Genomic DNA, 16,159 nt, shown 5'->3' on the forward strand with positions numbered 1-16,159 from the left:
TGGGCAAAGGGAGGGATCTTGTGGAAGAGGGATGACTTTCCAAGGAGCCCACCTTGCAAGAGGATCCTCATTTTTTGCTAAAAAACTGCGATCCAGGGACAGCAGGACTTCTTCTGAGGGGAGAAATTCTACATGACCCGAATCCCTGGATAGAGCCGACAGTTCTGAAATTCTGGCCCCTGAGGCCAGACTTAACAAGAATAACGTTTTTCTAAGTAGCATTATAAATGTGCAAGACGAGTTGTCAGTATCCGAGGCTAGTTTGAGGACGTCATTTAAGAACCATGACACTGAAGTAGGCCTTTCCGAAGGTCTAAGTCTAGCACAAGCTTTGGGAATAGACGTAAAGTAGGATTCTGTTAAGTCTATTTGAAAACCCAACTGAAAGATTTTCTTCAAAGCTGATTTATTAGTGGTAATCGTGCTAGCTGCTAATCCTTTTTCAAAGAGAGATCTGAAAAAGGATATGGCTAAGTTGATAGTCATGGTTGTAGTGTCCGTTTCCTTCAGGAAAGATGCCAACTTTTTGACAGCAGAGTCATATTGTCTAATAGTCGATTCCCTTTTATCTGATTCTAGAAAAAGGATGTTTTGGGGATCAATGTTAGCATCTTTTTTAGCCGCAAACTTCATGAAGTCCATAAAGTTAGGGTCTGGAGAATTCCTGAGGAAGCGAACACAGTCCTCATTTGTACTGGTTGTGACAGCTTGGGGTTGGGAATCCGTTGAGGTCGGAGACCGAACTCCAGAAGCAGGGGGTACCAGTTGCTCTTTGGCCAGTCTGGAGCAATCAGAGCTACTCGACCTTTGAAAGTCCTCAGCTTGCTCAGGACTTTCAAAAGAAGATTCACTGGAGGAAAGATATAGATCCTTTTCCAATGATTCCAATCTATTGACAAAGCATCCGTGGCATAAGCCAGAGGGTCCAGGTTGGGGGCCACATAGCAAGGAAGCTTGTGGTTCGCTTGTGATGCGAATAGATCTACTTGGAGACCTGGCACTCTCCGGCATATCCACTGGAACGACTTGATGTCTAGAGACCATTCTGACTCCAGAGGGACTGACCGGGACAATGCGTCTGCTATAACATTCCTTACCCCTGCCAAGTGGGTGGCAGATAGATGCCATTTGTGCTTGTTTGCTAGAGCGAAAATGGCTATCATGACATGATTCACGTGTTTGGATTTGGATCCTCCCCTGTTGATGCAGTGTACTACGACTGCACTGTCCAAAACTAGCCTTAGATGAGACTTCTTTGGGGGAAGGAGCTTCTTCAGGGTAAGAAAAACTGCCATTGCTTCCAGCACATTTATGTGGAGCTGGCGGAACTGAACGGACCAAGTCCCCTGAACTTGTTTGAACTGTGAGTATCCTCCCCACCCGGAGAGGGAGGCGTCTGTGTGAATCGTTAACGCCGGAGGAGGATATTGCAGGGGAACCGTCTTGGCAAGATTCTTCGCTTTCGTCCATGGACGGAGCTGGTTGCGAAGGATTTGTGGGATCACTGACAATTTGTCTCGAGATTTGACATTTGCTCTTGAGCGCCAAACTCGATTTATATCTTTCAGTCTTGCTCTTAAGAGGACGTCTGTCACTGAGGCAAACTGAAGGGAACCTAGGATCCTTTCCTGGTTTCTCCTTGAAGCCTGTTTGTTTTTGAGAAATTGCCTCACTGACTTGGCTATTTCTTTCCTTTTGACCACCGGAATTGACAGATTGTGGGAGGATAAATCCCATTGAAAACGAGTCTCCGGAGAGAATCTGAATTTCGTTTTGTTTATCTGGAACCCTAGATGTTCCAGAAACTGAACTACTTTCTTTGTGGCTTTGAGGCATTCCTCGACGGTTGGTGCCCATATCAACCAGTCGTCAAGGTACGCTACTACCATTATCCCTTGTGCTCTGAGTTGTTGGACAACTACTTCTGCTATTTTCGTGAATACCCTGGGGGCTACATTCAGACCGAAGGGCATCACTTTGAAAGAGAACTTCTGATCTCCTAGTTTGAAACCTAGGTATGGGCGGAAGTGCCTCGCTATAGGGATATGATAGTATGCGTCTGTAAGATCGATAGAGGTGGTGACGGCCCCACGGGGAAGTAAGGTCCGCACCTGCGAGATGGTCAGCATTTTGAACTTGTCGCAACGAATGAAAGAGTTTATCTTTGACAAGTCTAAGATTACCCTTCTTTTTAATGAGCCTTTCTTTGGCACGCTGAACAAGCGCCCTTGAAATTTTAGATGCTTGACTCTCGCCACAGCTCCTTTCTGAAGGAGCTCCTCTGCATAATCTGTCAACTCCTCTGATGGTACTTGGAAAAATGATTTGTTTGGTGGGGGATCTTTGATCCAACTCCAACCTAATCCCTTGGACACAATGCTCTGTGCCCATTTGCTGAACCCCCACCTGTGACGGAAGAGGAACAGCCTCCCTCCTACCTGGGGAGCCTCACTGCTGCTGTGCGGGTTGACCTCCGCGGCCTCCTCTGAAGTGCTTGCCTCTACTTGCAGCTCTTCCTGTACCTCGTTGACGAAAGTTACCTCTCGCCCTGCTTCCCCTTGAAAACCTGTTAAAGGTAGGGTAAGCTTGACTTTCATACATAGAGTTGAAAGCCGGCGAGAGCGGTGGGGGGGGGGGGTGTTTTTTTTTTTACGAAGTTGAGGGCTGGTTTTGAGGGGACAGCAGGAGGATTGGCTGGGATTGCTTTGATGTCGAAGGCTGACCCGGTTGAGTAACTGGGACTGCCTGGACAAAGTGCTGCTGCTGCTGGTGCTTCTGGTACGGCTGATAGCGCTTTGTCTTCTTCAACTTCTTACCAGAAGAAGATGGATTCTCCTGTTTCCTCTTAGGAGAGATACCCCATCTAGCTCTAAGGCTTTGGTTAAGCCTTGAAGCCTCGTGGTGTACCTCATTCACAGCAGCTTCCGGGAAGAGGTCCGCACCCCACATGTTGGAAGCAAGAAGCCTATTAGGTTCGTGTCTAATAGTGGCTTCTTGCAACACGTGCTTGCGACAATTTCTTCTGGCCGTGAAAAAGTCGAAAGCGTCTGCCTGTACCGATTGAAGCTGGGACTTTGCGAGAATTTTGAAAAGTGGCTCCGTGGCGTACGAAAGGGCAGCCATCTCAGTAATGATTAGGGAGTTAAGTGACCTCCCTAGCCTAGTCCGAGCATCGAACTCTGCCTGAATAAGGCTATCAGGCAGTCTAGGGAGCTTCTCACCGAACTGATCCATAGCGCAGTCCGGTTTGAGTTTTCCCTCTGTGAAGGTAGCTGGCAGATTCTCCCACAGCTCGCCGAACGCAGGGAAGAGGGGAGATGTTGGTTCCGCTTCTCTTAGCTGCGGAATGGGTTCATCCTTGAGAACAGCCTGCAGAGTCGTCTCCACCATCTTCGTTGCAAAGGGGAGTGAAGCCTCCTCCTCTGTAGCAAAAATGGTGAAAGGGCTCTTGAAGGCCTGGAGTTTGGTATTTGAGCAATCCCAATCCTCCAGGCTGTGAACCCACTCCCTCTGAGCATGATCCCTGCTGTATAAAACAGTCTCTCTAGAGATCTTGTCCTCTCTATTGAGTGCTGTTTGGGTCAGCCTAGCATAACCTATGAAAGGCTGAGTCAATCCGGGAGGGTAGAACTCGAAGTCCTCAATCCTTCTCGTTCCACACTCCGGAATAGAAATCATACCATCCTTGAAGGGAGCATAGGCTGCCACCCTCCAAGGATTATTCATAGAAAAGGCCGGCAGGGATTCGTAGGGTGGTAGCTGGACAAGACCAGTACCTCCTACTGGGAAGTTAGACTGCGGAGCCTGATTCAGGCCGGCAAAGCGGTCATCGTGTTCTCTAATACGATTAGACAGGTCCTGAATCGATTGGCCGGACTGGTTGATAGTGGTGGAGAGTTGAGCAAACATTTGCTCAAATCTCGTACCTAGAGAACCGACCATCTCTCCTACCTGTTGCAACACTCCTGCCGAGAAGGTGGCGGGATCGAATGCACTAGGTGCTGCCATCCCGACAGGAGTCACCGAAGCGGATCCGGTGGTTGCCGGAGAAGGTACTGGCTCGGCCGGAGCTTGGACCTTCTCCTTAGAAGCCTTGCTTCTTGACCCTCTAGAATGTGAAGATACCGCCTTCGCCTTCACTGCATCGGCGTAGGATGCCGAAGACTTACGTGATGAAGAAGACGAAGACTTCTTGGTCGACATCTTCTGGAGGGTCTTTTGCTCTCTGTGTCCCTTCACTTTCGGGGGCACAGAAGCAGCAGGCGAAGGGGACGGGATCTCAGATCCCGTGAAGCCTTGGAAAGAAGAAGAAGAAGGAACAGGAGAAGAAGATCCAGGTGCGCCCAAAGGTAGCCCTTGGGCGCCCGAAGCACCTACCTCGACCAACAAGTCCTCTACGCCTACCGCCATTGGCTCAATGTTAATGTCAAGAGTTGCGACGTCCGGCACCACTTCCTGCGTTGAGATACTCCCGAACGCTTGCTGCACCTCTCGCTGGATGGAAGCTATGAGTGGGGCTGCCGCGGCGGGGTCTACGTATCCCGTCGCCTTCCCTCCTGGGAAGATCCGGACGGCCAGCTTCTTGTCCAGCACGTATGGCTTACCCTTGGCGGCGTTCTTTCCAAAGCCGCCCACCCAAGCCTTCAGGGTTGCCAAGGCGACTTCCTTCACGGCGGCAGCCTGCAAGAGAGCGCCGTATGAAGCTTCTAATGGCGGAGTTACAGCTTAAAGTAAGACTTAAAACTAGCAAAGATAATTGATTGTAAGTATACTTTGTCTAGAAACCTACTCACCCCATCCAGAAGCTGACTCACGAGATCATAGCATATAGTGCATGCTTCGTGATGCCAGACAATTAACTCGCCGTGGGTAGTGGCGCATGGGGCGTGGGTCCTGCACTCCTCGTGGCCACAGGGGTCGTGGAGGACTGCATTGCAGCCAGGTTCCTGACAGTTGGTAGCCTGTAAGTGGAAGGATACATGAGTATCGGGATTACACACTTACAGCCTAACATGAACTCCGTTGCATGCCGGAGTATGAAAGTTAGATTAAGATTAGTCCTCTACCGCAATACGTGTGGTTAGAAGGGCGGTCTGGTTGGGATCCGCGGCGTACGCCGGGAACAGATAAAGAGACCAACCAGGAGTGGTGAGAAGCCCAGGTGAGGAAGAAACCACGACGGAGAACGGCGGAGGCGGATAATGAAAGAAAACAACAGTGATAATATATATATATAAAAGGGGCATGTATACTTAGCATAGAGCAAGACATGCCTTCCTTCCAACTACTAGAGGAGTGCCCGGGTAAGAAAGCAAGCTCTCCTCCGGTAGCAGAAAGAAGGTATAGCAGGCAAGCTTTGAGACCACTAGTAGATCCCTACCCCGTCGGCTGGCGGAGCCAGTGATACCGGATAACCGAAGGGGCCCCCGGCTAGCAAGCAGAGGCTCCGTCCGTTATGGTAAAAAAAGAATAAATTGTGGGGGGGGGAGCGAACGAGAACACTGGAGTTGGTCGCGGCGAGCGGAAGGGGAGGGGTGGCCAACCCCAGCACCCCCCACACATCGGACCCCCGGTACCCGCGACTATGAGTGGTCCCCCAAGCACCCAGCTGGCTTGGACCTCCTCGGGCCCCTTACAGAGAGAGAGGGAAGTAGGCTAAATGGTTGTCATGACAACCGAGGAGGGTCCGGCCAGACCCCTCCCTACCATGTGGAAGGGAGGGAAGGGAGAGGGTTAGACGCCCATGGGCGAACGTGATCGAGGGTGGACCAGAGTGCGGTAGCAACACAACCACTAGGCCGAGACCACGTGAACCCAACCGTACCAACGCATGGTACTGGGCACCTAAAGCTAGCCTAGCATGAGGATAACACTGTATAAAATAACGCTATATAAGTAATAAATAAATACATCGTAAAAGAATAGAAGGAACACACGAGTAAGAGAGAAAGAAGCCCAGGAGAAGGCGAACTGATCCAAAGACCAGTCGACTACTCGGAGCCAGCCGTAGCCGATGAAGAGCAAAAGCTGGGATGCTGGACTGAGGAAAACAGTATAGCCCTAAATACCAAAACCAAGACAGTAACAGGTAAAAGGTATGGGCTGTGGATCCTAAATTCTAAAATACGATGTAAAAGAGAAGATGAACGCAAATAAGAGCCCATGAAGGATAAGACGTCCCAGTATAGGAGACTGGGAAATCTTAAAAACGAGGAGGCACATGGCCGCCACGAGTCAACCGGGAGACCGTATATGACCTAAAAAACGGAAAATATTGGTCCCTGGAAGACAAAAATACAAAATCTTAACCTTTCGGGCACTTAACTTAGCCGTGGCGATAGCAGTGCGTTCCATCTTGGATAAAATCCTAATAATAGCGAACACAACACGAGAAAGAAAAAACACGGGTGTTGTAACTGAGCTAATAACAAAGGATGGCCACTAGAGGCGCTGCGCTCCGCTTGGCGTCGGAAGTAGTAGTAGTAGCGGGCGCATCTCCCTTTGGGATCGGCTCTCTCAGGTGGGGATTTTGAGGTGGAATGTCTAAATGGCAAATGGTTCGTGGTAGTGATCTCACTCGCCCCTGTTACCATACCGACACTTCTTTTATAGAGTGAGCGAGTCAGTTTTACTGACATTTTCTTGATTTTATTTTTCTCTGGTAATTATTAGGTTATTTACCTAGAAATAATGAACTTAAGGATTATTTCACAGGCCGACACGAACTGAGCCCAGAAAATAACATTTTCTTTACGTTCGCGCGGTAACTCTTCCGAAAAAATCATACGTGCGATTGTGGTAATGTTTGCACCATTTTAAATTAGCCGTTACATAAAGTTTTATATATGAAAATGTGCGCAATTTCATGTAGAATACAACAAAACATAATTGAAGGTTGTAGCTTTTCTCATTTTTGAAATATTTGCATATAAATCATGATAAATAGAAAAAAAAACCACGTTCGGTCAATTTTGACTCTACCGAAATGGTCGAAAAACGCAATTGTAAGCTAAAACTCTTACAGTCTAGTAATATTCAGTCATTTATCTTCATCTTGAAACAAATTCGAAGTCTCTAGCAAAATATTTAGATTTATGGTGAATTTAAAAAAAAATCTTTCCTTCCCTCTGTGCACGGATTCTCCGCCACAAATCTCCGAAATGCGTACGTACCATTCTCGGAATATTTGCTCCGTTTCATATTAGGCATTTCATAGTTTTATATATGAAAATGTGCGCAATTTCATGTAGAATAAAACGAAAAATATTTGTAGGTTGTAGCTTTTCTTATTTCCAAAATAATTGCATATAAAAAAAATATATAAAAAAATTCGACATTCGGTCAACTTTAACTTGTCAGATATGGTCGAAAACTGCAATTGTAAGCTAATACTCTTACAGTATAGTAATATCCAATCATTTGTCTTCATTTTGAAAGAAATTGGAAGTCTCTAGGACAATATTTAGATTTATGGTGAATTTTTGAAAAAAATATTTGTTTACGTCCGCGCGTTACGAATTCATGCATTATTTTGTGATCATATTTTCTCTGTGTTGCTTTTATCGTTTTACAATGTGTTATATATCAAAATGATTGCAATTTAGTGTACATTACAACACAAAAAAAGTAACTTGTTACCTTTAACCGTTTTGCGCACAGCGCGATTTGAATACAATTATATATGAAATTTCGTTTTTGCGCTATCATATATTGCATTATTTATATATGATAATGATAATTTTTTTCATTTCTGATGGTTGCATACTAAACTTCAGCCAATGACAAAAAAAAGGAGCCAAAAATTAACTCTTAATCTTGAAAACTAAGCGCGCTGTGATTTTTTGAAAAAAATATTTTTTCCGCTTCCGCGCTCACTCTGAAACACCTCCGGCACACGGGAGACAATTTTTTTTTTACCGCTTCGGCGTAAGAGGGTTAAGTGAGTTTCACTGAGTGTACAGTCACTCACCGGTGAACGTGCAGCTAGGGTTCGTGGCGCTGAGTACGCTCACTGTCAGGACTCTGGCATGGGGTGGAAGGAAGGTGGGAGTTACCCAGGTGATTCTCACCTAACTGGTGATCGTTCCCAGAATGATTGTCCGGTTCCCAGGGTAGACGTGACAGTCCCACGGGACTGTACACGAGGTGAGACCAGGAGGAGGCCCCCCCAGTCTCTGGTGCGTTGTGTTGGTGGACGCTACCCGTCACCCGACTGTCGATCACATCAGCGTGATTGGACGGTCCGGGCAGCCGGTAGTGGTTCCCCTGACTCGAGAGATCGACGTTACCATCCTCGGACCAGCGTTCTCCACAGGGAGAACACTCTTCTAGACCTGCAGACAGGTCATCGCCGCAGGTTGCAGATTGCCTGCAGCCCTCTTCGTCCACCAGTTCTGCTGGTAGACAGAGTGGGAGCGTCAGATCTGCCTCACCTGTTCCTTCAGCTTCCTCGAGATACACCGGGAGGAGCAAGGCAACTAGGGGGTATCATGAGGAGTGTGTTCATCATGGTCCGTCCACAAGATAGTATGTGTCTGGTTCGGTCTTAGGACCCGAGAGCTCATATGCTCAAGTGGTCAGAGGAGATCACAGGGGGTCTGATGAGGTTCTTCCTGGTGAAGGGAGAATATCTTGGGAGGGACTCGCCTGGATGGACCTGACGGCCCGTCACCTCAGGACGCTGTCACTCCGGAGATACAGAGGTCTTTTGTGGAGGTCATCGCGATGATTCGTCAGCACAGTGACCTAGGGGATGGATCAGTGGTGGTCCCCTCTGAACGCCCCTCCCGGTTAGAGTCAATCTGGGGGCCTAAGAAGGAACCCAGAGCTTCTGTAGGGCTTCCATGGTCCTCCTTGGCTGACGGTGTACTGGACCAGGTGAACCCTTGTGTCTCAGGACAAGAAGCTTCACTTAGGGCCAGCAGGTCAGACAAGTTGCTTCCCCCTCCTATGCCTCGTCAGCGGCGCTTCTACTTGCCTTCAGAGAACCCTTTGCCAACCAAACAGGTTGACCTGGAGTTAGCTCGTCTAACTCCTGGCTTGCTTCTACAACACCTGCAGTCCGAGAACCTCTGGTTCATGCAGCAAGATGCAGCGGCCTTGGAGTCTGCTGCTATGGCTATGGCAGCCTTCCAGGCCATCTCCTGGCTGGATCTATGGTCCCTTACAGTATCCAAAGTCGCAGCTTCTTCGTGACCGGTAACTCCTGGAGAAGACTCAGCTTCTGGAGACTTTGACAGTCGGGGGGTAGGGCTATCTCCCACCTGGCCCACTAGACTGCCAACTCGTGGGCCAACCTGGTGCTTAGGAGGAGGGACGCTGTTCTGAATCGAGTCTCCAGGTCGGCTGGCCTGGAGTTGGCATAGGGTCTAAGGAATGGACCGTTGCTGGGTTCCTCCTCTCTATTCCCTAGAGAGATGGTGGATGCTTAGGTGGAAAAACGGAGAGCCGAGGCCGGCGACCGTTTAGTACACCAGGCAGTTACAAAGACGTCTGGGCCGTCTCGTTCAACTGAGGCTAGGCCTCGGAGCTTAGCTAGCTCTTCCTCCGCCCCTGAGACTCCTGCTCCATCGAAGGGGACGTGAGGAAAGACCCAGCCTTCCTCCTTCACTTTGAGAGGCGAGCATCAGTCCTCCTCTCAGCCCCCCTCCTATCGAGGGAAGGGAGGTAAGCGAAAGGGGAAGAAGGGGAAATGCTAGGGATGGCGTTCTCTCTGCGAGCCATTGGGCAACATGGCAGCGCTACGGAGCCGAGACCTGGGTAGTAGATGTCCTTCGGGAGGGATATCTTCTCCCCTTTGAGTTGAGGCCACCCCTAACTTCTCATCTGGTCCATCACCAGACGTACCTTACCGGTTCGGTCAGGGACGTAGCACTCAAAGAAGAAGTGCAGACGATGCCGAGCAAGAGAGCTGTAGAAATTGTGCGAGAATCGTCACCAGGTTTCTACAGTTGGCTTTACCTGGTGGAGAAGTCTACAGGGGGTTGAAGACCGGTGATAGATCTCTCTCCTTTGCACAGGTTCATTCGCCAGACTCGGTTCATGATGGAAACGGAAGGTTCCGTGCTTGATTCCATCAGGGAGAACGATTTCATGCTTTCGGTGGACCTGAAGGATGCCTATTTTCAAATACCCATCTGTCGGTCCTCCAGGAAGTACCTACGCTTTATCCTTGACGGGACTGTGTTCCAATTCAGGGCACTTTGTTTTGGACTCTCGACCGCCCCTTAGGTGTTCACATGAGTGTTCACACTAGTGTCAGCTTGGGCCCACTTGGTAGGAATACGTCTGATGAGGTATCTCAATGATTGGTTGGCCCTGGTGAGCTCTTGCTCACAGTTGCGACAGGACAGAGATCGTCTCCTCAACTTTAGTCGCGATCTAGAGATCGTGATAAATTTCGAGAAGTCAGATCTCGTTCCCAAGCAAAGGATAAAGTACCTGGGCATGCTGATCGACACGGTAGCAGCCCGAGTTTTCCCCGCAGACTCGAGGATCAGCAGGTTCAGGGAAGCAGCTCAGTGGTTTCTGTCATGACAGGAACAACCAGCTCAGCTTTGGTAGGTCGTGATCGGTCACCTGTCGTCACTAGTTAAGTTAGTCCCTCGCGGGCGTATTAACCTGCGATCTCTGCAATGGAGACTGAAGGAGTGCTGGTCACAGGCTCAGGATCCGCAATCCTTCCTTGTTCTTCTCACGGGGGAAGTGAGGGAGGATTTAGCCTGGTGGCTAGACGATAGGAACCTCCAAATAGGAGTGCAGTTGCACACTCCCCATCTGGAGATGCTTCTGTTCTTGGATGCATTGAACAAGGTTTGGGGCACACACCTGGAGGAGTTGCTGGTTTCAAGGGTGTGGGATCAAAACAACGAGCACCTTCACATGAACGTCCTGGAACTCAAGGCAGCGTTTCTGGCTCTCCAAGTATTTCGGGAACGTGTGATGGGACACTCCATGGTGATGATGTGTGACAACACCACGGTAGTGGCATACGTCAACAAACAGGGGGGCCTAGTGTCCCTCCCATTGCATCAGTTGACTGTGCAGGTGCACGAGTGGGCTGCAGCTCACTCGGTGGAGCTGTCAGCCAGGTACATTCCAGGCAAGAAGAATGTAGTGGCAGACAAGCTCAGCCGCCAGAATCAGATGATTGGGACAGAATGGTCTCTACACCCAGACATGGCGGAAAGGCTGTTCGACCTGTGGAGGCGCCCAGTGGTGGATCTGTTCGCCACCCAGCACAACAGAAAACTCCTAGTTTTCTTCTCCGTAGTGCCAGACCCGTGGGCAGCTGCAGAGGACACGTTCCAACACCCGTGGGACAACCTCGAAGTGTACACCTTTCCCCCGTTCTGTCTGATTTGCAAGGTGATCATCAGAGCGTTGGTCACCAGCAACCTTCGAATGATTCTGGTGGCTCCCAAATGGCCTCAGGCTGTTTAGTATCTGGACCTGCTGGCTCTTCTCTAGGAGGCACCGCGAGAGATTCCCCCATGGCACAACCTGCTGTGCCAACCGCACGTGGAACTGTACCACCAGGCAGTACATTTCCTGTGTCTTCATGGGTGGCAATTATCTACCATCTCTTGCGAGTGAGAGGCTTTTCTCACCGAGCAGCAACAGATGGTAGGATACCTCCGACAGTCCTCTGCAGTGTATACCAGGGAAACTGGTCCGTCTTCTGTGGTTGGTGTCCTCTTAGAGCCACTCTTCAGCAGGTAGTGGATTTCCTAGTCTTTCTTCACTGAGAGAAGCTCCTCTCCTTTTTGGCAGTTAGGGATATAGGGCTGCTTTGGCCTTAGGATATTTCCGCCTCCATTGTGGCGGGATCACAAATTCAAAAAACAAGCGGACAAAATTCCCCCCACATAAACTTAACCAATTCAGCTGCCAAACTCACCCTCAGTCACACTTTCCTCTTTACACTACGGAATACACGCAGGACAATGGACCTGCCTACACACAGAATATAAAAACACAAACACATGTACTCACCCAACTCCAGATACTCCGGGCTATGCTGTGCTATCTGTTGGTCGAGGTTGCTGAGACACCACCAACAACAAAGACGACAATGAAGAACCACAACCCAACAACCAAGGACCACAACCCCACAATTCAACAATACAACAACCAAGGACCAAAACCCCACAACCCAACAACACAACACCCAGGGACCACAACCCCACAACTCGACAACACAACAACAAACAAGGAATACAACCACAGCTCAACAACAAACAAGGAACACAATCACAACAAAAGACCACTGGACAAACAGTCACTAACACAAAAAACAACAACGCAAAAAGGCAACACACACACCCACTAACAACACCAAGGAATCACAACAGCTCACCAACAACAACCCTCAACAACTCAACAACCACACCAAGAAACCACAACAGCTCCCCAACAACAACAACCACCCTCAACTACAACAAGTCACAAATAACCAACCAGAGCTCACAAGCACAACAAATCTAACAACACAGGCACAACAACTCCAAAGCAAACAACATTAAACTTAACAACAACTAAACAACAAATCAACAAGACACAACTTAACTGAGTTTCAATGCCTTCACAGACTGCTGCTGACACTACTGACCATCACAGGCTGTGCCTAAAGACTGACTCAAAACTCTCACCCTAACAACTAACTCCAGCTGCACCAGCAGACAACCCAGAACTCTCTCTCTCTCTCTCTCTCTCTCTCTCTCTCTCTCTTCTTCATCTCTCGTCTCTCTTCTCTGTCTCTACTCTCTCCTCTCTCTCTAGGATGTTGTCCAATGGGACTCCCATAACTCCTCCATACCATGGAAATAGCCCTTCTTATAAGGAGTTTCGAGAGGTCCTGTCCACCCAGGGAACTTAGGCCCCTTGACTGGGATGTGACTCTCGTCCTAAGAAGTTTAACTCGTAGACCGTATGACCCTCTCAGAGGGCCGTCAGACAGGGATCTGCCCCTCAAGACCGTCTTTCTGCTGGCCCTGGCATTGGCAAAGAGAGTAGGGGAACTTCATGGTCTCTCGTTTAATGTCAAATGCTTGAGGGGATGGGGATCGGGTACGCTCAATTTCGTCCCGGATTTCATTGTGAAGACTCAGAATCCCTCAGTCCCTGACGACAGATTCAAGTCCTTTACGATCCTCTCCCTAGAGGACTTTACTGGTAATAATGTGGAAGCGATGCTACTTTGTCCTGTTATAGTGCTACGGCGCTATCTAAAGAGAACTTGCCATCTCAGGCCTGAGTGTCGACTCCTCTTCGTTAGCACCGTGGTGACCAAGAAAGAAGTGTCCAAGAACACTATTTCTTTCTGGCTTCATGAGGTAATCAGGTACGACTCCAAAAGGTGTTTCAACACCAGTAACTTTCGTCCGAGAGCCCACTAAGCTAGAGGTATTGGTCCTATCCTTGCATTCCGCAAGAACTTGTCGGTGTCAGGTGCTGAAGGCAGGGGTGTGGTCCAACCAGACCACCATCACCTCTTTCTACATTTGGGATATTGCTCACATGCCCTTGAACACTTTTTCCTTGGGACCTGTGGTGGCTGCTCAACAAGTTGTCCAGAGATCTGCCCATTAGTCTTGCAATGATCTCACCCCGATCATTTGGACAGAGGTAAGGCTCCCCCCCCTTGCTCTTATGACCAAAGAGGGGACCTTGGTTGGGTGAACACCAGTCTGTTCACAAGACTCAGATTCCCCCCACCAATCAGTGAGTCTTCCTTATTGAAAGGACTGATGGTTTGTATAACGTGTAGGAACAAATCACAATTTTTGAAAGTAAATTGTATTTTTCCTAACTATAGAAACCTTAGGTCCTTTACATATAGGCCCACCTCATACCACCCCTTAATCTGTTCCTGGGCCTAAAGCAAAGTGGAATGTTTACTTCCAGTCGGGCGGGACTCCTGACTATCAGACAAGCAGTTACTGCTGAACTACCTTGTTATTAGACTCTTACGACCGAGTTCCAGCTGGCGCTGAAAGTAATTCCTTATGTAAAGGACCTCAGGTTTGTATAGTTAGGAAAAATACAATTTCCTTTCAAAAATTGGGATTTTTCATTTAACTTTCCACCCTCTCCTAACAATTGATTCATAGTGCAAGTGTGAGGTTTTCCCCCTGTTACACCTTTTAAATTTTTGTGCTATCAGTTTCAATTGCAGTGCTGAATGACTTCATAGGTTCCAGTGCTTGGCCTTTGGCCCAAATTCTATATTCTGTTCTATTCTATATATTAAATCATCTTGGAAATTATGTTAAGCAACTTCAGTCCTTGTTTTTGGCAAAACTTCACTACAGGCTCTTCCTCAATGTCTCTCTCTCAAGCTAAATGTACCATCACATCGAAAGTTATATGTTGACAAATGTTTCCTGTCTTATTTTATCTCACCACCATTCCTTCAACATTTCCAATTTAGTATATGTAATTTTTTGTTTAAATTTCAGGTCGAACAGTTTACAGGATATCATGATAAACCTGTGATGATAATTTCCTATGAGATGTTTGTCCGAAGTGCCGAGGCTATTGAAGCTCTGAAGTTTGATCTTCTATTGTGTGATGAGGGACACCGTTTGAAGAATGCTAACATCAAGACTACTTCGTTATTAACAAACCTCAGCTGCAAGAGACGAGTGATTCTCACTGGAACTCCTGTTCAAAATGATTTGAAAGTAAGTTGTAATGTTCTCATTTAATTCTTTTTATTCATACATTCATTTCAGTAACTTCAGTTGTAACTTCAATAATGGGCCCAAAGTGATGAAGTGTTCAGTAGATGAAACCCATTCATATGAAACAAGCCCACAGGGGCATTGACTCAAAATTCAAACTTCCAAAGAATATGGTATTGCAATACACCACCTGAACATCTGATTGTTCCTACATGTTATACAAACCATCGGTCCTTTACATAAGGATTTACTTTCAGCAAAGGCTGGAATCCGGTTGTAAGAAAATAACAAGGTAGTTAGGCAGCAACCTCTTGTCCGATAGTCGGAGTCCCGCCCGACTGGATGTAAACATTCCACTTTGCTTGCGGCCTGCATCATGTTCGGACATCTCTCTCTGCCCTCTCCTGTCATGAGAAATTGTGAGATCATTCTTTTTTGTTTTGTTTGTCTGGTTTATGAAATTTGTGTTTAATTTATTATGTTGTAAACCCAAAATTTATATGTGTCTTTTGCCCTCCATTTGCGCATGAAATGGGAGGCAGGCGGGAATTGCGGAATTTCCGCTCAAAAGTGAACTTAAAGCCTCACTTCTTATGCGCTAAGTACCGAAAGTGTGAGTGTGATAAGTTAATACTTACGTACTTTCTTTTGGGGTAATTGCTTTCTCACGCTTCTTCGCTTGCTTCGTCATGCGTAAAGGAGGAGGGGACAGATGTGATTACCCAATATTTATGTGGAAACGAGAGTTGTTCCTACATGTTATGTAAACCCTCGATCCTGTAATTTGGGTAACAATTCCCTATGTAGAGGAACTCAGGTGTATGGAGCACTCCCTCCTCCAAGGGCCCCTGAACCATGTTTTGGCAGCCCCTGTGACTCATGGGAAAGAGTAGGACGACAATGACCATGTCAATGCCTGTGTATGTGGCACCACCATATTTATTGTACACCCAGCATGTAACATCTATAACTCCCTCTACTACGGTGTCATCAGTGCCACATAGTTTGGAGGTGGAAATTTCTGTCTTCTCCTCCAGGCTATGTCGTCCTCGCTCCCCCAGCTGGCAGTGAATACCCTAAGGTAACGCCCTCCACCTGAAGACGCCCTGGACGGTAGGGATATCTGACATGCAGACGAAGCTAATTGAAGAAGAGGTCGAGGAGAAGCAAAAGAAATGATTGTCTTTCTCCCCTTCTCCCTTCGTTGTTGTCGTTGCTGCCTCCCACACTTTGACTTCTGAGGCTCCCCTGCCGAGGAAGAAGAAGTTGGTCTCCCCGCCACAAGAAGGGCCTGTCTCGTCATACCTGGTGAGACAGGTGGTCCTTCCGCTGGTCCTCCTGTTCCCTTGGGAATGGGAACCGCCTCACTGCCCCCAGGGGCGTGTAGGGTGGGGACTGCAGAGGCACTAGCTATCGCTGGTTCTTTGCTCCTGGTCCTAGAATTAGCGCTCGTTCACGAGTTCTTCAAGTGTACA

The 16,159-nt window shown here is 48.1% G+C and overlaps 1 protein-coding gene across 1 annotated transcript in view; it reads left to right on the forward strand.

Annotated features, from left to right (window-relative positions):
- LOC135200315 (DNA repair and recombination protein RAD54B-like) overlaps positions 1-16,159 on the forward strand; it is a 173,870-nt gene that overhangs the window by 13,414 nt on the left and 144,297 nt on the right. Inside the window, exon 3 of the mRNA XM_064228868.1 lies at positions 14,460-14,684. Within this exon, the coding sequence (XP_064084938.1) occupies positions 14,460-14,684 (225 nt within the window). The remainder of the gene's footprint in view (positions 1-14,459; positions 14,685-16,159) is intronic.

This window comes from Macrobrachium nipponense, chromosome 26 (assembly GCF_015104395.2).
Source record: "Macrobrachium nipponense isolate FS-2020 chromosome 26, ASM1510439v2, whole genome shotgun sequence".
Classification (NCBI taxonomy): Eukaryota; Metazoa; Arthropoda; class Malacostraca; order Decapoda; family Palaemonidae; genus Macrobrachium; species Macrobrachium nipponense.